Genomic DNA, 22,360 nt, shown 5'->3' with positions numbered 1-22,360 from the left:
TAAATAAATAAATAAATAAATAAATAAATAAATACCCGTTGAAAAGTGCCTCTTTGTGTGCATCCTTTAACCAATAGGAATAGCAGGGAACAAAATTTGTTTTCCCTTATTGTCAACTGCATTACAAAAACGGACTAAGACGCAGCCATTGGGGCTGCTAAAAGTACGAAATTATGGCCACTGAAACGGCTAGACTGTAATGAAACTTTGAAAGACGCCAGATAGAGCGACACCACTCCCTTGTGAGGAACAAACAACGACTAAATTTATTTCGATAGTGCTGCTGCCTACACAGCGAGCTCGAGGCGGATATACAGTGTTGCCAGATGGCTAGACGAAAGAAGTCGAAGTTGGGGGTTTCTACATACTCCCCCCGGAATGAGCTTCAGATCATTCTAAGGTACATTCTATAGGATACAATAGCTGAATCGGTCTTCTGAGGATGGTTCCACTTGGTAGACGCACCATACACGCTCTAACACGTCCATCTCGTCCGACCAGCACATCATCTACCACTCCGGTTTTCCACAGCTGTCTTGGCAGATGATGCTCATGAACTAACACAAGAGTTCCTTTCCTCAATGCCCTGGATGCACTTGGTATGGCAAAATGCGCGGAGCGCAAAGAAGTCAGGTACTCCTGTCGCCATCTTCGCCAGAAGTGATCAGCCAACCTTTGCCGGTATCGCCAACGACGGGTCAACTGATCCTGCGTTGATGAGTGTGTTTCCTGGCCAGACCCACTGGGAAGGCAAGTCAAACGTCTGCCAACAAGAAAATGTGAGGGGGTCAGTGGTTCTGGTTCGTTCGATTCCGCATACACGTAGGTTAGCGGTCTTGAGTTTATGACGGCTTCGATTTCGGTCAGAACCGTAGTGAGCTCCTCAAAATTGCAGTAGCAGTTGCCCAACACCTTCTTTAGAGATGTCTTTACGGACCGGACCATCCTTTCCCAGAATCCGCCCCACCAGGCAGCTCTTTCGATGATGAATTTCCACTGAATCTGATGACCCGTGAAATAGTTTTGGACCTCTTCTCCACGCAGTGTTTCCCACAATCACTTCAAATCCTTTGATGCTCGCTTGAACGTTTTTGCGTTGTCCGAAAAGATGGTTCGACAAACTCCTCGTCTTGCTATGAACCTTTTGAATGCCATGAGAAAGCTGGATGTAGTCATGTTACCCACTAGCTCCAAGTGCACAGCGCGTGTAACCGCACACGTGAAAACCAGTATGTATGACGTTTTGCTCCTGCCCTGATCCTTTGTATTCAATGGTCCTGCGAAATCAAGGCCAGTCACCTCAAACGGTGGAGCCTGAGTCACCCTGTCACGTGGCAAAGGAGCTACTGGTTCGGTTGCAGCGCGGCTGTTGAAACGGTTGCACGTGAAGCATTTCTTCAAGGCCTTTTTGACCATTTGTCTTCCACGAACCACCCAGTACTGTTCCCTGAGCTCCGTGAGCGTTTCAAGTGCGCCAGCATGTAAAAGTCGGCGATGGGTGGCGCATATCAGGAGCTAGGTGAAATGATGGCCCGCAGGGAGAACGATCGGGTGCTTCGTGCTGTAGGGGAGGTGGAGTCGTCAAGACGTCCTCCGACCCTTAATATTCCGTCTTGGTCGCAGTAGACATCCAGGTCACGCAAAAGAGAGTTGCTTGCCAAGCGGGTTGACCTTTGAATACATTGCAGCTCTTCGGGGAAGGCCTCGCGCTGCACCTGCGATATCACAAGCGTCTGAGCTCGTGCGATCTCGTCTGCTGTCAGATGTCCCGTGTGCTTCTCGTTTCGGTTTCTTGAGTTATGCAAGAAACGTTGCACCCACGCGACAACTCGAACAAGCTTAAAAAGGGAGCTGTACTGCTTCATTGGCAAGACCGTTTCTTCGACTGTTACGTTGTGAACGCGAACTGGTCTTCTTTCTTCCTCTGCTTCAGTCAGTTCGACATCCTCATGTCTTGGCCAGGCCGCAGGTGGTTCAGCAAGCCAGCTTGGTCCATTCCACCAAACCATGTTTTCCTTGAGGGCCTTAGGGCTCACTCCTTTCGTCAGGAAATCAGCTGGGTTATCCGCTCCGGGGCAGTGATTCCACGTATCCGGATCAGTTCGTTGTTGTATCTCCAGCACTCGATTGGCCACAAAGGGTTTCCAGAGTCGCGCTGACCCTCGGACCCAGTGTAGTGCAACGTTAGAATCTGTTCACATGTACCACCTCGCAACTGGTAGGCTCAAAAATTGGGACAAATATTCCTTCATTCTGGCACCCACCAGCATTCCCATCAATTCCAGTCTTGGAAGAGAAAGCTTCTTGATTGGCGCCACACGTGACTTCGATAAAATCAAAGTCACGGTCGATTCGCTTGTTCCTGTTGCGCACAAGTACGCTACAGCTCCGTATGCCTTGGGGCTTGCATCCGTGAAAATGTGGACGTCAATTTGGCCGTCCTTGAGACCACTGTATCTTCTGGGTACTGTGACCTCCATTAAATGATGCAGCTGTGTGTGCCATTGCTTCCAAGCTGTCTGTACGTCTTCAGGTAGAGGGGCATCCCATTCGAGTCCCCGTTCCCAGAGTGTCTGAAACAGCAACTTCGCGGTCACTGTTACTGGGGAAATGAGTCCAAGCGGGTCATAAATGCGCGCCGATGCCTGAAGGATGAAGCGTTTTGTATTGCTATTCTGATCCAAGAAGTCCAGGATGGCATTTAAAGAGAAGGCCAAGCAGTCTTACTCCTTGTTCCACACGAGTCCCAAGACCCGTGAGCAGCTGGCCGTGGGGCATTCAACATGGCTCTCGCCACATCCTGTCCTGTCATTGTCCAGCAATCGTTGCAATGTCTTCGAATTCGTGCTCCACTTCCGTAGTGTCATGCTCGCAAGATTCATGATTTCGAGGGCTTGACGGTAGAAATCTTCCGCCTCTTGTTCAGACTCCGTTCCGGTGATTAGATCGTCCACGTAGAGGCTTTCCGCGATCTTTTTTGTCGTCTCGGGGTGGCTGTCTGCCTTCGACAAGTGATGACGCAAAGTGGCGGCGAGAATGAATGGGCTGCTTGTCGCTCCAAAAGGCACCCTTGTCATTCTCCAGACTTCCATCGGTGGGCTTGGGTCGCTCTTTGTTGGCATACGCTCATACCAAAGGAATCGCAGAGCATCGCGATCCTCAGGGCGCACCAAAATCTGCAGGAACGCCTTTTCAATGTCAGCAGTCAGGCCGATGAGATGAATCCTGAAGTTCAGTAGTACCTTGAGAAGGTCCGGGTTCAAATTGGGTCCTGCCTCCAGACTCTCATTTAGGGAAGCACACCCTGCATCACTGGACGATGCATCGAACACGACTCTAATTTTTGTCGTAAGACTGTCAGGTTTGAAGACTGCTCGATGTGGCATGTAGTACAGTCGTTGTTCGGGCTTGACGTCAGCCTCTGCAGGTACTCGTTCCGCAAATCCTTGCTGCAGGTACTGACGTATCGACTCATCATACTCAGTCATCATCCGTTCATCATTGACCAGCTTCTTAGTGAGGTTGAACAAACGCTTCTTTGCTACAGCTTCGTTGTCAGCTAATTGGAAATTCACTTGCTTCCACGGCAGTCCAACCTCGTAGCGTCCGTCAACAAGCTTGATGGAGGATGTAAATTGCTTGACAACATGGTCCTCTTCGTTTTGTTCGGCGACTGGTTCGGTAATGCCTATACTCTCAAGCTCCCAAAAGGACCTGAGTTCGGCGGACAGGCTCTGCGTTTCTCCACACACGTGGGTCCGGAGAACAGCAGCGGTCGAACAGCAGGCAGTTGAGCTGCTGCGGGGAATTGGTCCCTGAAGTGTCCACCCAAACTCAGTGTTGACCGCAACCAGAGCTCCCTGCAGTTTCTGCATGTCTCCAGACACGAGAGTCCAGTAGTAGTCAGCTCCAACGAGAATGGAGATGCCAGTTCTCGCCAAGTGGGCTGGGGGCACGGTGACATCCGCCAGTTCCCGTATCTTCGCCTTGGCTTCATGAACGACATGCTCAGGAAGAATGAGATGGTCAGTGCAGATGTCTGGTATTTCTAGAGCTTCGATGGAATGTTCCTTTCGGTTGTATTGGCTCCTGAGCCAAAGTCGCACTCGCTTGCGTTTTTCCTTGTTGATGTTTCCGGCTCCTCCGAAGGCGTATATCGTGACGTCCTCTTCCCCAAGAACCTCCAGCTGCAGTTCGCGAGAAAGTTCTTCGGTCACAAAGGTACGCTGGCTACCTCCATCAAACAGGAGGCGGGCCAGTGCTCTTCGCTGACGTCCTTCTGCCCAGACTTGGGCCGTTTGGAGAAGCACGGAAGACGCCTTGTCGTTCTTCTTGCCCGTAGCGGAGTGCAGCTCTGTTGCTGTGTTCTCACTTTTCTTCCACCCAGGGTCGCACATCTGAGTCAGGTGCCTCTTGCCGCAATTCTTGCACCGGACGCTTTTGTTGTGACACTGTCTCGAAGTGTGGCCTTTGACAGCGCAGCGGAAGCATCTACCGGAATCCCGGAGGGTCTTCTTCTTTTCTTCCAGAGAAAGTGGTGCTTGACATTCCTTCGTTCCGTGGTTCTTCGCAGCACAGAATGCGCATGGATCCATATGCCGCGACCCACTTCCTGAATACAGTGAAGCCGTTGACGCTTTCGACTCTCTGGTCTTTTCATTTTCGAAACGAGGTTTCGTAATGGGGTTCCTTCGTTCTTGTCGGCCAACTTGCAGTGCTTGTTCTCTACTTTCCACTTCGGTTTTTAAGAAATCAAGCAAGCCCTCTATGCGCAATCCGTTGTCTTCTTTGACTGCGGTACGACGCCTGTGATAATCGATGACAAGTTCGCTTGGGAGTGTTCGCAGCAGCGCGGAGCAAAGCATCGCTCCGTAGCTTTCGCTGTTCACACCCAGAGCCGTGAGCGCCGACATGTTGCGCTGCAAGTGATCGTAGAGGCGACGTAGGCTGTTAACCACATTTTCACTTCGTATGGTAGGCAAGTCCAGTAACTGGGTGAGATGTTCCTGGATAAGCACATCCGAGCGGCCAAAACGCTCCTTCAAAAGCTCGATGACGCTGGCGTAGTTCGCTCCTGTCACTTGTATCCCAGCTACCGAAGATGCAGCTTTCCCAGTGAGCGTTGTCTGTAGGTACAAGAACTTCTCCGCGTTAGAAAGAGCTTCGTTGTCGTGAATAGCCTGCCGAAACTGCTCCCAGAACGGCTGCCACTCCGTGGCAGCGCCGCTAAATCGTTGTAGAGCGAGCTTCGGCAACTTCACCTTCGTACTCGCAGAGCTCCGGTTACCGTCGGAAGGCGGCGGCTGCGTTCCTTCGCTCTCCGTTTTCTTTTTTGCTCTTTGTGCTTCTTGGGCCTCCTGGTCGAGCCTCGCTATGCACGTGACGATCGAGTCATCGTATTCTATGGTGCTGGCGTAGTTCTGCTCGGCTTCGTGTTCCAACACAAGTGGCTCAATGGCGGCATCCGCTTCGTTTAGTTTTATTTTCAGGGCGCTAAGCCTAGCCGTTAGAACGTTTAGGGCCTTTTCTTCTGCGTGGCTTTCAAGCGCTGAATTCGCTTCGGAAATCAGTTTCGTCACCTGAGTTCGCAATGCTGCTCTTTTCTGTTTGAGTCGGTCCATAGCCCCGTTGTGGCGTTGTAGGCTTCGTTTGGTTCTTCGGCTTCGTTGGAATGGCGTCTTTAGGCTTCGTGCGTGGGCGCGACAGAGTCAACTCGCGTTTCACTTCCAAGTCTATGTGGGCTCACCATGTCCTTGGATTTGTCGTCTCGTCGCCGCCCGATAGCCTCGTTGTTTCACGGTAAGCGTAGTTACTTTCGCGCGTTTTCGGCACCAAAATAATGAAACTTTGAAAGACGCCAGATAGAGCGACACCACTCCCTTGTGAGGAACAAACAATGACTAAATTTATTTCGATAGTGCTGCTGCCTACACAGCGAGCTCGAGGCGGATATACAGTGTTGCCAGATGGCTAGACGAAAGAAGTCGAAGTTGGGGGTTTCTACAGACTGCAAAGCACGGCTGGTGCTGTTTTCGAAGGGCGCGCGAGGAATGCCATGTTAGACTCCAATTCTGGAGGAAGGTGTGTATACATAAGGCCGAGCCGCAAGATCGCCTCGTAGTGGTTCAGAGCTTCACACATTCAAACTCGGCCAATGAAATATTTATTGTTTTATTCGTTGCAGTATGCAAAATTTGCTGTATGCGTGCTACCGTTGAAATGCTGTTGGTTTGAAACAAATTATGAAACTGTAGTCTTACGCCTGTCCATGCGTGAGCACAAAGTTGGATAGAACTGCAGCCACCAGAAGCAGGTCGGCATTCGCAACACGTCTACAATTTTTAACACAGTACGACATTATAGGAAAATTAAGTTCTTTCGGACAATGAGGTGTTGTGCACGTAACTCATGAAAACAACATAAAAAAATAGATTGAAAATGGAGGTACTCGTTCGATCGCTCCTATAATCAGCCCTGTGAAAGCTCCTGAGAAAAGTTCGTCGAGTGTAGAATTTCTTTCTCACAAAAATTGTCAAAAACTGGAGATACGTTTTTTTTGAAGGAAATTGTATGGAATGCGTGCCGGTTTTATGCGTTGTAAAAATAGTTGATTTCGTCAGAGCATCGACGTGTTCAGGAAGATTGCCCCCGAAGAAATTGGCTAAAAGCGGAATTTTCATCTCTGTGAAATTCAACCCGCTAAAGTATGCGCCTTCCGCCGCCGTCCCCCCCCCCCCCCCCCCCCTCCCCCGTTTATTACTGGTAAGCCGCCCCACCGAAGATATCAGGACATGGACAATACAACTAATCCAGATCTGCAAAGAAATGAATATTTTTGGCATCCGACAGTAAAACAGGCACAGCAATCATGGGAATGGCCATTTGTGAGCACTGTTTATTTAATAAATTTTTCGTTCAAATGACGCTGATAGTAAAGCAAGGCTGCGCTGAAGGCTGGACGGCTGGTGGGTGCACGCGGGCTCAGTTTGGTGTGGGTGCAGTGGACCCAAAATGATGTGTTTGTGCTGAGTATAGAGAAGGTTACCAAGGTGTAATTAGTGGGTATTAGAAGATTAATATGAGATCATGTTATTAAATATGGTTAACAACGGCAGTGTACTTGCCATGAGTCATTTCGTTGGTATTTTTTGCGAGAGCGTCGCGTTGTATTTATGCAGAATTGGGGACGTGATCAGATATCTAAGGAAAAAGAAAACAGATAAAGAAACAGGCAGTCAACTGAAATAAAAAAATGTCGGTGTGCCGTAGGCCTGCGCCACACAGCTCTGCTATTGTTTGATTAGTTTTCTTTTTCATGGGGCATTGCTAAATTTGCAACCGTTCTGGCGAACACAGAAGCCGACTTGGCAACTCAAAAGACGTGTTTATCGTTTTTGTGATAAACGGAGTACTCTTTCATACACCCCCGAGAAATCGAAAAACAATTTTTGATTTTAGATTCGGAGGATAACGCCCCGACGCTACATGTAATTCTCAATATCCTTGGGATCTCTCATCTTATGAATCAGAATATAGCTGGCGTTACTCGTGGCTATGGGAACGTTTTGAGTCTACAAGCATTTCTAAAATACTGCTGCAAGCTCTTCTAGTGCAATACATTCATCATCATCATCATCATCATCATCATCATCACCAGCCTATCTACGCCCACTGCAGGGCAAAGGCCTCTCCCATTATTCTCCAATTACCTCGGTCCTGTGCCAACTGTGACCAATTTATCCCCGCAAACTTCTTGATCTCATCTGCCCATCTAACTTTCTGCCGCCCCGTGCAACGCTTGCCTTCTCTAGGGATCCACTCTGTTACCCTTAATGACAAAGCGGTTATCTTGACTTCGCATTACATGCCCTGCCCACGTCCCTTTCTTTTTCTTGACCTCTACTAATATGTCTTTAACACCAGTTTGCTCCCTAACCCACTCCGCTCTCTTCTTGTCCCTTAATGTTACACGTATCATTTTCCGCTCCATTGCCCGCTGAGTCATTCTCAATTTAAGTTGAACCCTCTTAGTGAGCCTCCATGTTTCTGCCCCGTAGGTGAGTAGTGGTAAGATGCAGCTGTCATACACTTTCTTCTTCAGCGACAATGGTAGGCTGCTATTCAGTATCTGGGAATGTCTACCATATGCACCCCACCCCATTCTGATCCTTCTAATTATCTCTGCCTCATGGTTGGGATCTGGGGTCACAACTTGGCCTAAGTAGATATATTCGCTTACCACTTCCACTGCCTCGCCACCTATCTCAAACTCCTGTGCTGTCCCGAGGTTATTGATCATTACTTTAGTTTTCTGCCTATTAATTTTCAGGCCCACGCTTCTACTCTGTTCGCCCAGCGCGGAAAGCATGCTTTGCAATTCGTCCCCCGTGTTACTTAGCAAGGCAACGTCATCAGCAAATCTGAGGTTACTGAGGTATTCTCCATTAACCCTTACTCCCAGCTGTTCCCAATCCAACGTTGTCAATACTTCTTGTAGGCATGCTGTGAATAACATTGGAGATTGTGTCTCCTTGTCTGACATCCTTCCTTATAGGTATTTTACTGCTCTCCCTATGGAGGATGGTGGTAGCTGTAGACCCATTGTAGATATCCTCTAGTATTCTTACATAATGCTCATCTACCCCCTGGTTCCGTAATGCCTGAATGACTGCTAGGGTTGCGACCGAGTCAAATGCTTTCTCATAATCTATGAAGGCTATATATAGGGGTTCAGTATACTCAGCGCACTTCTCTATCACCTGATTGATCGTGTGAATATGGTCCATTGTTGAATAATCTTTACGGAACCCTGCTTGTTCTTTAGGTTGACTGAAATCTAAGGTTGCAGAGATTCGGTTAGCGATTACCTTGGTAAATACCTTGTAGACGACTCACAGTAAGCTGATCGGCCTGTAATTTTTCAAGTCCTTCATGTCGCCTTTCTTATGGATTAGGATGATGTTCGCGTTCTTCCAAGATTCCGGTACCATTGCAGTCATTAGCCATTGCGTATACAGGTTTGCCAGTTTTTCAAGTACCACTTCTCCGCCATCCTTCAAGAGGTCTGCTGTTATCTGATCCTCACCAGGTGCTTTGCCCCCTTTCATTTCCTTCAAAGCCTTCCTTACTTCTTCGGTCGTTACTGGTGGGATGTCTATCTCCTCTGAACTACTGTCTCGTTCGGCATTATCCTGTATGTCCCGGCTACTGTACAGATCTCTATAGAACTCCTCGGCCACTGTGACTATTTTATCCCTATTTGTGATGACATTGCCTTGCTTATCCTTAAATACATTATACCTTCTTCAAAAGATCCACGTTTATTTCGTCGTCACCTGCAGCTTTTCCTCTTTTCATGTTTTTGAGATCCTTTTCTAACTCATTTTTAGTTACGAGTGGGACATCACAAGTTGAGCTTTTACTCTCAGTATTTTCCTCAGGTCTAACGTCGCTGGCATACAGCCTGGTGTATAATTGTTCAGCTACCTTTGCCGTCTTATCCAAGTTGAGCGTTATGTCTTTAAGTCCGTACATCCTGCTCGTCTTTAAGTCCGCACATCCTGTTTTTGACAAAGGCTAGCTTTCTGTTAGTTGCTTCGAAGCTTCCCTCATTTAGCACCGTTTCCTCAATCACTGCCATTGTATATGCACAAATTTCGTTTGTGTTACTCCTGTAAATCAGTTTTAAAAGCTCGGCTAATTCTATCCGGTCCGCCGTACTTGACACTATCATGTCCTTACAATCGGCGATGGGTTTCTTCGTTTTCTTACTTTTTCGTTTGTTCCATATAAGTTGGTTCCACCACAGGTGCTGCTGATTTAGAAATAAATATAAAACAAGAAAAAAAAATTCTTCAATAAAATTTTAAGGTATCTGAATCTCAAATACTTAGGAGAGAGAAGGGCGAGCGCGTGAAAGTTGTGAGTAATGAAAATATTCAATTACTCTACTATCACAATAACTACCACAACCTGTACAAGTAAATCTAATTGTGCAGGCGCAGAAAATTTGCTTATGCGTGAAAAGTAGCCACGTCTAGAAAAAGAGCAGAAGCAGCAGCAGCAGTGTTCTATGCGTGAGCTGTATAGTACGCAAGAAATTGGATGGGCGAAACAAAATAAATGTTCCTTTCATCTAACACACTGTGTTGGGAATCCACAGAGTAGACTGTACCCACAATCGTGTATTTAGGACACCTCGTAAGCTTATTGCCTCCCCTGGGCCCATGAAGTAAATTCATGAACCAATTTACGGGTGACACAGTAGGACACAGGACGCAAGCAGCATCGACCACAAGAATTGTGTGCTGTATTCTAAAGCCTGTGAGCCTAAGCTGAGGCATTGCTGATTGTTACATGCAAGGTAACATACCCAGAGGGGTGTAGTATACAACGCAGTGTAAACAGAAATTAGACCATAGTAAAAGCCCTACACCTTGAAAACAACAAGTATCATTCAACAGTGCATCACCACCAGGAAGAATCACCGTACTCTCAGCAGCAAACCTGGAAGAGTATAGCATACGAACCCGCATTATCCATCAAATGACCCTAAGAAGAATGTTCTTCTACTGGGTAAGGAAGTACCCATAAAGTCCGCCTGAGATCTTCCCGTAATTTTTAGTTACATTCTATCAACAAAAGCGTTTTTCGTATTAGACATGCATATTTTGAAGATAGTAGAAAATTTCTCTCCCAATACACGAAAAAAAAACTCTTCCTTACACATCCTCCCAGCAATTATTACGGGAAATTGCCTGAGAACTGTAATAAGGTTGCTAATTGCGCGAGTTGGAGTGCGTTCATGATGGTTTGCGCAGACGGAAACCGGACTAGAAGAGTAAGGACGACACAAGAGCTGGGAATTACTCGATGCCAGAGCCCCTCATAGCATCCTGACGGCATTTAGGTCTCAATAATTTAGCTTGTATGCATTCACGCTAAAGTCGCCGGCACCAAAACAGCTCCCTAATAATCCTAACTGATACACCATACGAATGCGTAGAATGAACCAGTCAATACTAGGGTTTCAAGCATTCTTGACAGGAATGCTTGTGAACTCTTAAAACATATACGGGACTAACAACAACTTTTCCCCCTTGAGGACAACTACATGGAAGTAACTGATGACTATCTCGCGTGTTCATCGCACGTTATCAACGCAAACTTCCCGCGACGAAGTTTTCTAGTCAACTTTGGCGGTGACTGGCAATATGAATACAGTAAAGGTTTGCCTACTGCCTTTCGCTTGGTTATCACGTATATCCCTACAGCTGGTAAAATTGTACTCTTTTCATAAGTATCTGCGAGTGTACTGTATGAACCCGTTGGCTGGTTGCAGGGCATCCACAATAATGTAACCGGCGATTATCACGGCGTGCTGTAATTTGACGCAGGAAAAGGGCGCGCAATGAATCTGTATATTTCCCTGGGGCCGGTGGGTGAAAATGTATGCGGTGAGGAATACATTGTAAAATGTAGATTACATAATTACCCAGATTTTGCGTCATCGTTCTCATTTTTGAAGTAACCGGGAATCGAGAGTTTTTCGTTAGCCCATATATCTTCACTGGCAATTAACCATCACAGAGTGAAATAGCTCTTAATTTAAGCATCCAAGCTGTTAACCTCGCAGTTCTATATATGTATGCCTTATGTTTCTCCGTTGGAGCACTCGGGAAGGGAAATGTGTGTGTGGAGAACACGTAACCGGGAGACGGTTTGCGGTGACGAAGATTGATAACCAGAAGTGTTCCACGGCGTGAATCGATCCTCGGCCAGATCTATAGGTGGCCGCTTACGGCAGAGCACCACAGATGATGGGCGCAGAAGATAGCTGAAAAACGAACGAAAAAACAAGCTGCGAAATACATCACAATCATCAACCACCTGTTAACATGGCGGTTGGGGCAAGCAGTGGCGTAACGTGTAGGAGACAGAAAAAACTATTCTTAAGCGCTGAGGTTCATCGCAAAACTCCTCTGAAGAGGCAAGGATACTAATCAATACGGCAACAGGCGAGGGAAATAAGACATTTCAAGCATTTACCTGCCAGTCAAGCTTTCACATTCAAAGCGCATCAGATGTCCTTTGACACGTTCTTGCGTGAATGTGTGCAACCTAATAAAACCAAAGCAGCTTCGCTCTTTAATCCGTAGCAATATAACTGATCCGAACATTCAAATTCTTCGCCTTGAACTTGGTTTAAACTAGAAAAATTATACACAAAAAAAGAAGTGTTTAAAAGTATTTCCAAAGCCGTAACGGTTCATTCAAAATTAAAATGCGTATTTTAACGTAAGTCTTTACGGGAAGGCGTCATAACATTTTGGTTACGACTGCTGTTTCAAACACAGCGTAGAGCTGTACAGAAGGAGGCATGGTATTTAGACTGCTACTTTATATTTCAGAGACCACAAAACAGCAACTGGAGCGTTCTTCGAGTGAGGAAAGCTGCTGGAAAAAATACTTGCACGTGGAGGGCTAAGCGAGTGCCCGGCGTAAATTTTTTACGCTGCAATAAAGTAAAAGTGTGTCCACGTGATGTTCTGAGAGTAGATTTTCTTTACTTTTACAATTGTTACTCATGCAAGCAGTAGAGAATCAATTCCCGATGAATCCAAGAAGGAATGTTAAATCGTCCAGTGTTCTTTAATGGCCAAATCGTTGCAGGAAAGGGTTAGTCATTTACTCTGATATTACGGTGTTTCCACAACAAGCAAATGTTTTGCGGGAAAGTTGCTTTGTGTTTCGTTGTTTTGAACTCATAATACAAAAAACGGCTCGTCCGAGACGAGAACAAAAAAAAGAGGCTAAAAACACACTTGGGCTCTTCTTTGGGTGCTGTTTTCCTAATAACACTATTTTGTATGACGAATTGTAGAATCTTGAAAGCTTTCTTTATTGCCGGCGTACGTTGAATTCCTCTCAAGTATCCCATTCAGGCCTTGTCCTTAATCCTAACGTTCTAGTTTAGGACACCATTTATATGCGGTTATCCAGAAAACATTATTTTTAGCGTTTCCTAAAGAACAGAAAAGATAGACGACGCTACAGCATCACATTGCCACGTAACTATTGCCATTACGACCATAGACCCGTCTGTGAGGCGTAAAAAAGTTGTAGTGAGGAGCTGGATTTGCAGGAGAAGAAAAAATTGACTTTACGCTGAGTGTAGGAGCAGTAGCTAAATGCGGTCAGAAGTTTGCCCTATAAATGCATAGGCTTCTTCCTACTTTGCGGTGCCTAAACTCCTATTTTCACCGTTACAATGCGATCAGCCAGGTTATTCAGAAATCTGATGCATAATGCATTGTTTGCGGCAGCATAGGATCGTGTTCGGTAAGTCTTCGTAATCTACAGGCAAGAGGTGAGGAGACTCACAGGAGACGGGCCGGCTTTTTGCTATCCGAAATAAACATTCTTTTTTGTGTGGTAAAACTTGCGTCAATTAACACTACTTCGCCGTATCTGAAGAGTCTGGGCGTCGGCAGAGAGGTGCACAAGGGGCACTTCCCACACCTCCGGTCTCCTATTCCTCCACCCCGCTCCTACGATGCAACGTATTTGCCCGCTAAAATTAAAATCCTATGGACGGCTACGCTGCAGAGCTACCACCTAGAAGAACTATGTGCAATCAATAGAGGCGATATTGGTCGCTTCGCATGGGGTCTATTTCGTGAAAGGCGGACGCTTGGGCTGTGGCCAGAACTGCGTACGGACGCAAAGTCTCAGCGCAGTTTCCTACGATACTGGTTGCTGCAGTGCTCTTGTTGGAAAGCGTGTTGAGACTATGACGATGCTTTCACTAGCGAACCGAAAGTGCAGTGTTACAACGAGCATTGGCGGTCCCGCCTTGTCATATAAATCCTTGTAAACACGGCTGACACCAATACCGGAGGTTGTAGTAACGTAGTTTTGTGTCTCGGCAATAAATAACCCCAGAGCATGAAAAATTGCGAAGGTTCTGGCGGGGTGCGGTTAAAATCTCCCGCATTATTCCAAATGCGTCCCAGGGTGAACTGTCAGAAAGTCCCATGCCTTGAGTAGTTTAAAATTCGGAGCTTCATGGTAGCAGTTGCTGCTTTTTCATAAAAAAACGTTGCGACAAAAATCGTTCCCAATACAGTTTTAGCATTTTGGAGAACAATTTTCGGGTTCAAATCCGTTCTTCGACACTGCACGTTAATCTATCAAGCACAAGAAACAAACTCGAGGAGTAAGAGCTTATTTTGGCTTCATCTTACAATGAATTTGGTGCTCTCTACTTCACTAAAACTTGTTTATTCAAGCACGATTCCCCTCAGTTTCTCACTAGGTATCTTTATCAACATCGAACAAGAAAAAACGACAAATAGGTGTTGGTGTGGCAATTTACGTAAATGATAAACTATATTTTAGTGTTGTTGAACAGGTTTTTCTAATTATTAGGATTTAGGTCTACTTTAGGCTCTTCAGGTATACTCAGGCGAATTGAAAACCAGCCACATCTGTTGTAAAAATATTTTCATGCACCACTGTTATTCGTCCGAAAAAAGAATACTGCTCTGCAATCAGGGATTCTTATCAAGCATATATATCAAATAATGTCGAGTTATTACAGAATCGCGCTGTGCGCTTCATCTTTTCCGAATATTCTACATTTTTAGGTGTCACAGCAACAAAACAGCGTGCTGAACTGTATAAGTTACATGTTCGCCGCGAATATGCTCGCCTGTCTCTTTTCCATACAATCTACTTCCATCCAACACTTCACAGCGATTTCTTTCAGCGTGCATCAGACGTTTCTGCGCAGGAATCACACAAACGAAGTTAAGCGCCCCCGATATCACTCGTCCTTGTACGCACGCACATTCCTGCCCCACACCATATTAGACTGGAAGAATTAAGACTGACATTTAGCAACCCAAACAAACATCACTAAGGTTCAAGACTTCCTTCGCCGATTGTGATGCGTTAAATTGCATTGTTTTTCGAAATGTATTGTTGCGCACACATGCTGTTGTTTTTTTCGCCCTTCTTCGCTTTTCTCAATTTAATTGTAGTTAACTAGTTCTGTAGAGTAATTTCCGCGTCAACTGTTAGTGCTTTCTTGCGCAAGCGCAAACTGTTCATTCGGTCAAATGATTTTGCCGAAACCACATCACACTCCTGCCATATTTTGTTGTACCAGTTTTAGTTTATCGTTCTTTTCGATTTGTGTTTCCTGCACAGGAGTTTTCGTTCCTTGCTTTTTTACCTTTTCTTTTTTTTCAATTTTTAATACTGCTGTCAACATGCGTCTATCTTCAGTGTGTGTATGTATCCCCCCCCCCCTATCTAATACCCTCCATCGAGGCCATTTATGGGTACCATGAAATAAATATATACATAAAAACAAATATCGAGTGCCCAAAAATGCGCTAGCACCACTCACAATGGTCGCTGTATATAGACATCCCACAGGTGATAACGGGACATTTTGCAGCTTTTAGGGAATCCTTTTGACGTCCATTTATTGTGATGGTTATGTGGATATAAACTCGTGCGCAAACGATGCATGGCCATCAGAAATAGTCCACAGTACTGTATAACGGTACAAACTATGCGAATACTGCAACCTCAGCGAATATTTGTGTCTCGAACTTTAATAAAAATAATGGATTTGCTGGCGTTCTTCTGTCCAGTATAACAGACCATCTACCGGTATTTTCTTCGGAAAGTTATCCTAGAAAGAAAGCATTATCCCGGTGATGTTGAACAGTTTCACAGTATCAACAGTGAAACACTAGAACACTTTCAACGATAGTCGCACGACTGTGTTGGCAGTATGTTTACAACGAAAGTAACGGTTACAATGCCTTCAGTCTGCTCCTTGAGAAAAAAGTTTTGCTACAATTTAAATAGAAATAAACAATAAAAAACGTATGCAGATGTGAAAACCATGGATAACAGCTGACTTATACAAAAGCGCAAGAAGAAAAACGCAGCGTAACCCTACTTCCCAAAAGACCTGACAAAGACCTGCTCACTACGTTAAAAAATAGACTCAAAATAGAGAGCGAATTAGAGCAGGTTCAACTAAGGAATTATGAGGATTCATTTTTAGTAAACAAAATAACACCAAGGAGATCTGGAAGGCCGTTAACTATACGTTGGTAACGAAACGCAGACAAAGTGATTGCAGGACATGAATCTTGATCAAAAGAAACTCGCGGTCATGAATGAACACTTTGAGCATGCTAGCGCGAAGGGTGTTCGGTGCTTTAGCGAGAGCTGGCCGGTTACCACGCACGATGCAGTAGTGCCAAGCACATTTTTTTTCAGGTCACCTATGCAGCAGAAAGAGGATTCGGCTGCAGGACGTGACGGAATTGAACCAGGCCAATTAAGAACGTGGTAAATGAGATCAGTGATTTGGTGGCCCACATTATTCAGCTAAGCATTTCTAGTTGAATCTTCAACGACCCCCTTAACCTTGAACGAGGGGGACCCCTCCATAAAAATTGGGTGTTAGGTGAAATGGCAAACTATCGGCCAATATCGAACGTGGCTGTGTTTTCTAGAACTTTTGAGGTAAGAATTTTTGAGATACTATCAATATATTCAGGAACAACATTATTCAAGCACAAACAAGCACAACGTTACCATGGAGAGTCAGTACGGGTTTCAAAAAATGAAATCTACGGAACAGGTAATTGTAACCATAAAACAAGAAATAACCAAGAACGTGGAAAAACAAAAATACGATTGTTTTTTTTTCTCGACATAAACAAAACCCCCAATTTCATTGACCATCAAGATCAATTAACCAACATGCAATATTGTGAAATGCTGGTTATTGCAAATAGCCTTCTCCGGAGTTACTTATTTAATGTTTCTTTTCCTGAATAGCCTAGACTTTTTCCCCAGTGTTCGTCTTTTTTACTATTTACAACTCCGCATAGAGACTGATGAGCATTTTTCCTGTACCTTTTATTACCGGACATCCCTAAGTAGGAGGCATGCTGCTTCGGCATTCTTACAATTTTTATCTTATACCCCTGTTCTTATAGCAGTTCGTAAATCAGCGTGCCTTTTGCTCTGTCGAATTGTGTATAAGTGTTATTGTATGTATAGGTAGAAAAATACTTTTTTATTGACTCAGAGTTCTAGAAAGCTTTGCTGTTATTTTTTGTTTGTGTTTCATATTTTATACTCTTTATCTAGTTACTTTATCATTTTTACTTATTGCCCCATTGGTAATAGCGATTGTTCTGTTCGATTGTATACACAAAGAGATGTACTGTGATATACGTTCTGTGAAATATTTTCTGAGGTTGCAATGGTGATGACACAACGTGTAGGATCTGAGGACCTCTTATAGGCTGTCTTTTTCTTTAGTCCCAGTCTCCTATCGGTCAGACAAAAACACGGGTTTTTATATGGAATTTATTTCCGGCAAAACAAATCGCAATTTCAAGAAAAAAACCTTAACTGTACTGCCGTAAATTACTTTCGGTTGACAGAAATGCAAAAGCTTTCTTCTAATCGTACATCGATGTGGGAAAGATCGTAAAGTAACACAAACAGGCGGAAAAAAGTTCACTTTGTTGAACCTTCTTATTAATGATATACCCACCACGGTGGCTCAGAAGCTAAGGCGTTGTGCTGCTGAGCATGAAATCGCGGGTTCGCTTATGGGCCGCGGCTGCCGCTTTTCTGATGGCGGCGAAAGGGAAAAACGACCATGGGCTCGCTATTTAGGCACACGTTAAAGATCCCCGGGTGGTCAACATTAATCCGGAGCCCTCCAATAGGGCGCGCCTCTTCGCCTCCATTGAACAGGCATTAGGGAAACGTACGAGTCCCACAGAAGGCGGTACTATAGAAAACGAGCAGGGGCAGATGCTCAAGAGAGAGGAAGCATTAGCATACCTGCACAAAATCATCACGGAGAAGTTCGGTAAGGTGGATGAAGAGGCCCCGCAGCGACACAGAGATGTCGCGGCGGGTAGGCCGAAATGTCTGGAGATAGATGGGGCCAAGCTGAAATGGAAAAGAGCAGAGGAAAAGGTCCCCAGAAATACCGCGGCAGGCACGGATGGGATACCGATGGAGTTGATTAATCAGTTAGGACCAAAGAGCAAGGGAAAGCTACTGCAAGCCATCAGAACAAGGATAGAAGAAAAGGCAATACCGACCGCGTGGCAAATGAGCAGGATGAACTTAGTGTACAAGGGCAAAGGAGTCAGGACAAACCCAAGCTCGTATAGGCCAGTAACCGTCACGTCAGTGCTGTACAGGTTAGCAATGCAGGCAGTGAAGTTCGAACTAGAGCAGTGGGTGGAAGAAAATAGGATATTAGGGGAGCTTCAAAATGGGTTTCGAAAGGACAGAAGACTAGACGACAACTTATTCGTGGCAAGCCAATGCATAGAGCTGGCGAAGATGCAAAACCGACCTTTGTGGTTAGCCTTTCTGGACATTAAAGCGGCGTATGATAATGTAGACAGGGAGCGGCTTTGGAGTATCCTGGAGGACGAGGGAGTTGGGGCAGAATTCATTAGCTTACTCAGGGAGCTATACCGGGAGAACCAAGTGCAAATAGTGTGGGAGGGGGTAACATACAATAGGCCTGTATACACCTACAAGGGTTTGAAACAAGGATGTCCTCTCTCTCCGCTGCTGTTCATGATCTACATGACCGGGTTAGAAAGGAAGCTAGAAGTCAGTACGATGGGGTTCGACTTATCCTACATGAAAAACGGGCAGGTGGTGGAACAACGGGTTCCGGGACTAATGTATGCAGACGACATATTGTTGATGGCGGACAACCGGATAAGTATGAAGGGCTTGATGGATATATGCGGTGAAGAAGCGACGCACCTAGGGCTATCCTTTAGCAGAGAAAAATCGGGGATCATGGTTTTTAATGACGGCGAGGAGCACAAAACAGTATCAGTGCAGCAAGTAGAAATGCCATTGGTGAAAGAGTATATATATTTAGGAGTATGGCTGACCAACAGCGAAGATTACACGCAGGTGCATGACGCTCACCTTAAGACGAAAGGAAGACGGAACGCGGCTATAATGAAGCATAGAGCCCTCTGGGGATACAGCAAATACGAGGTGGTAAGGGGAGTCTAGAAAGGGGTCATGGTACCAGGATTAACTTTCGCTAATTCGGTTCGGTGCATGAAGCCAGAGACCCAAGCGGGCCTGGAAGTAAATCAGAGGGCGGTAGGCAGATTGGCCCTAGGGGCCCACAGTAAAACTACAAATGAAGCGGTACAAGGGGATATGGGCTGGTCGTCTTTCGAGGCGAGGGAGGCGCAGAGCAAGATAAAGTTTGAGGAGAGACTTCGTGACATGGAGGACGAAAAATGGGCCGCGAGGGTGTTTAAGTACCTGTATTTCAGGAGCGTGGACACGCGGTGGAGACGGAGGACCAGACAGTTGACCAAGCGGTATGGAAAGTCGGTAGGGGAAAGCGGGGTTTACACAACAGTTAAAAAGCAGGTAAAGGCAGCAGAGACGACGCAGTGGGCACAGAGAATGGAAGCGAAAAAAACCCTGGAGACTTACAGGGCAGAGAAACGGGAAATTAAGAAGGAGGGATTCTATGGCAATACGAGAGGCAGTGCGTTCCTCTTCGAGGCACGGGCCTTCGAGGCACGGTGCCTGAGAACCTGGGCATACACGGGTAGCTACAGGCAGCAGGATGAAACGTGTGCATGCTGCGGCAGTGATCGGGAAACTATAGACCATATTGTCAGGAGCTGCAGAGAGATACGGCCACCGCGGGGTGAGGGGGAAACGACGCTGGCGGAGGCTTTGGGATTTGGGGCGAGGGGGAACCTCAACTTCAAGGCCATAGAGGTGACGAAGAGGCGACTGGAGTGGTGGTGGAGGAAAAGTAGGGAAGGGATGGGTACGCAGGCGGAGTAATCATGCGGACGAGAATTTAGAACAGCGAGGGGAGAAAAAAAGGGGGGGGGGGTGGGCGATGAGTTTAAAACAGCAAAGAGGGAGAGATGGGAGGGAGGAAGCAAATCTATAGGTTAGCTGGGAGTAGGGCAAGTAAACGTAATAAAACAGGCAAGTCGGTTGCTGACAACCGACGCCCCGATTCAAAGGGAAAGCCACTAATCATCATCATCATCATCATCATGCGTCAGCGCGCTAAACCCTTCAATCAATCAATTCTTCGTTATATATCATTGCCTTGCGAAAAAATGTGCAAATACACAAAAAATCCTTATATCGAAGGCCAATGCGTTACCACACAATTGAGCATTCCTGAAGAGAGAAAATTAAGCACGCAGCTTCCTGATATTTCGTGGTGTTGTATTACCGCAGCTGAGCCACAGCGGGCATGAGAGTAAAGATCGCTTCTGAATTACAGAGCTCATTCAGCGTTCATCCATGCCACATTGTCAGATGTCTTTCTGAGAGGAGCTATTTTTTATTACAAATGTCAGCCTTTGTTCGAGGTAGATATTTGATAACGTGGCGGTTAGGAAGCTTGCCCTCTTCCTGGCCTTATGATCCCCAAAACACTAGAATTTCTTTGCAAAAAAAAACGACTTTTAAGGATCAGGTTGCATAGTCTGTAAGCGGATTTTTAATTGGGGATAACGAGGTGTCTACGGTGATGCCTAGCACCTCATTCGCACTAGACACCCACATTCGCATAAACTTCTCGGTATCTGTCATGCCCACGTAATGCACTACGTAACAAAGTGATTTGGTAAAATACCTCTTCTTGAAATTTAGCTTTAGAATACGAGTGCGTGGAAGGGAAACCGTTTCTAATTATGTACCATCAAGTTCTTACAAAAAACTATGTAAACTCCAGCTTCGAATATTCCCATTAATGAACTGCTGGTAAATGCGTCGTGACAGAGTTGGAATAAATCATCGGTAAAATAACACAGAAGTAGATGCGTGCTGTGTGCTCAACGAAGTTACCAGTATATTATTCTCGCTACATCGTAAAGATTGCTAATGGTGTATTTTGGGCCCTTTCGTTTGTGAGATGCGAGAAGGCAGACGAAAAGCGAGGCTCCCTGCAGTCGAGCGAGGCAAAAAATAGACTCAACCCGTTTGTGTTCTTCTAACAATGAATTACGTCGATCGCCTTAGTTATCGCTGCGCCAATACCATTCATCTGTACGAAAGGCGCACACTGTTCGTGATAGAGACCTTACAGATCTCGTTTGCCTCGGAAGCACACCGGACGTGCGTACGCACTTCTCTCTGGACTTCTTTGGCAATAGGAGCAAATTTTTTTCAATATGGCAGCAAGCACATTTATCTTCGACAAGCTGAATTTTAAACAGATCGAAACTGTGGTGAAGCAGCGGCAACTTAGCGGAGCGCATTCCTATTACACGGTAAGTTATTCCGTGAAAATATTTAACAAGGGCTGTCCATACACCTGAGTTTTTTTCGCTTTGTTTGGGAGACCTTCTTTTGTAACTCAATTTAAGTACAATAGGAAACATCTGGTAGAAACTTTTTTGCCAAAAGGGACTGATTTCACTATATATATATATATATATATATATATCAAGGTTGCAGTCGTCATTGCCAGTGCTATTCGGTTGTTTCCGAGATATTAGATAGTGCCAACTGACGTGCGTTTGTCATGTTTTCTTTTTTTTTTAATATAGGGCTAAATAGGCGAAAATATAAGTCGAGAAAAAATCCGCCGTTTTTCCGTGAGCGGGAGTCGAACCCACATCTCCGCATAACGCGTGCGGTGCGTTATTCGGAAACAACCGAATAGCACTGGCAATGACGACTGCAACCTTGATATGTGTCCTTACTGAGTCCCTCGTCCCATATCTTTCTGTTCTGCTACATGCATTACGAAGACTCTGGCTCCAGCAGTTCGGATATGCCAATTGCTAACCCCGACCTCCGACCACGTCTTACGTGGCGGCCGTTGGAAAAGAGACGTTCTACGTCTCCCGCGGTAGTCGAGGGGCGGCGCTAGTTGACCGGCCTCAGAGCACTTGTAAATATAAACCCCCCTGGTAAAAGTCGAGAAAGGAGCCGCTGCGGGGTAGCGTAATTGGTTAACGCACCGCACGCGTTATGCGGAGATGTGGGTTCGACTCCCGCTCCCGGAAAAACGGCGGATTTTTTCTCGACTTATATTTTCGCCTATTTAGCCCTATATTAAAAAAAAAGAAGAAAACATTACAAACGCACGTCATTTGGCACTATCTAATATCTCGGAAACAACCGAATAGCACTGGCAATGACGACTGCAACCTTGATATGTGTCCTTACTGAGTCCCTCGTCCCATATCTTTCTGTTCTGCTATATATATATATATATATATATATATATATATATATATATATATATATATATATATATATATATATA

The 22,360-nt window shown here is 45.5% G+C and overlaps 1 protein-coding gene across 1 annotated transcript in view; it reads right to left on the bottom strand.

Moving 5' to 3' along the window:
* Window positions 1-2,723: 2,723 nt before the first annotated feature.
* Window positions 2,724-22,360, bottom strand: part of LOC144177901 (uncharacterized) — a 21,093-nt gene continuing 1,456 nt past the window's right edge. Inside the window, exon 2 of the mRNA XM_077705488.1 lies at window positions 2,724-4,565. Coding sequence (XP_077561614.1) covers window positions 2,724-4,565 — 1,842 coding nt within the window. The remainder of the gene's footprint in view (window positions 4,566-22,360) is intronic.

This window comes from Haemaphysalis longicornis, unplaced genomic scaffold (assembly GCF_048455015.1).
Source record: "Haemaphysalis longicornis isolate Haplotype H1 unplaced genomic scaffold, Haemaphysalis longicornis Haplotype H1 scaffold_333, whole genome shotgun sequence".
Taxonomy (NCBI): domain Eukaryota; kingdom Metazoa; phylum Arthropoda; class Arachnida; order Ixodida; family Ixodidae; genus Haemaphysalis; species Haemaphysalis longicornis.
The sequence above is the reverse complement of the archived record's forward strand: the minus strand, read 5'-3'. Positions and strand labels throughout refer to the sequence as shown.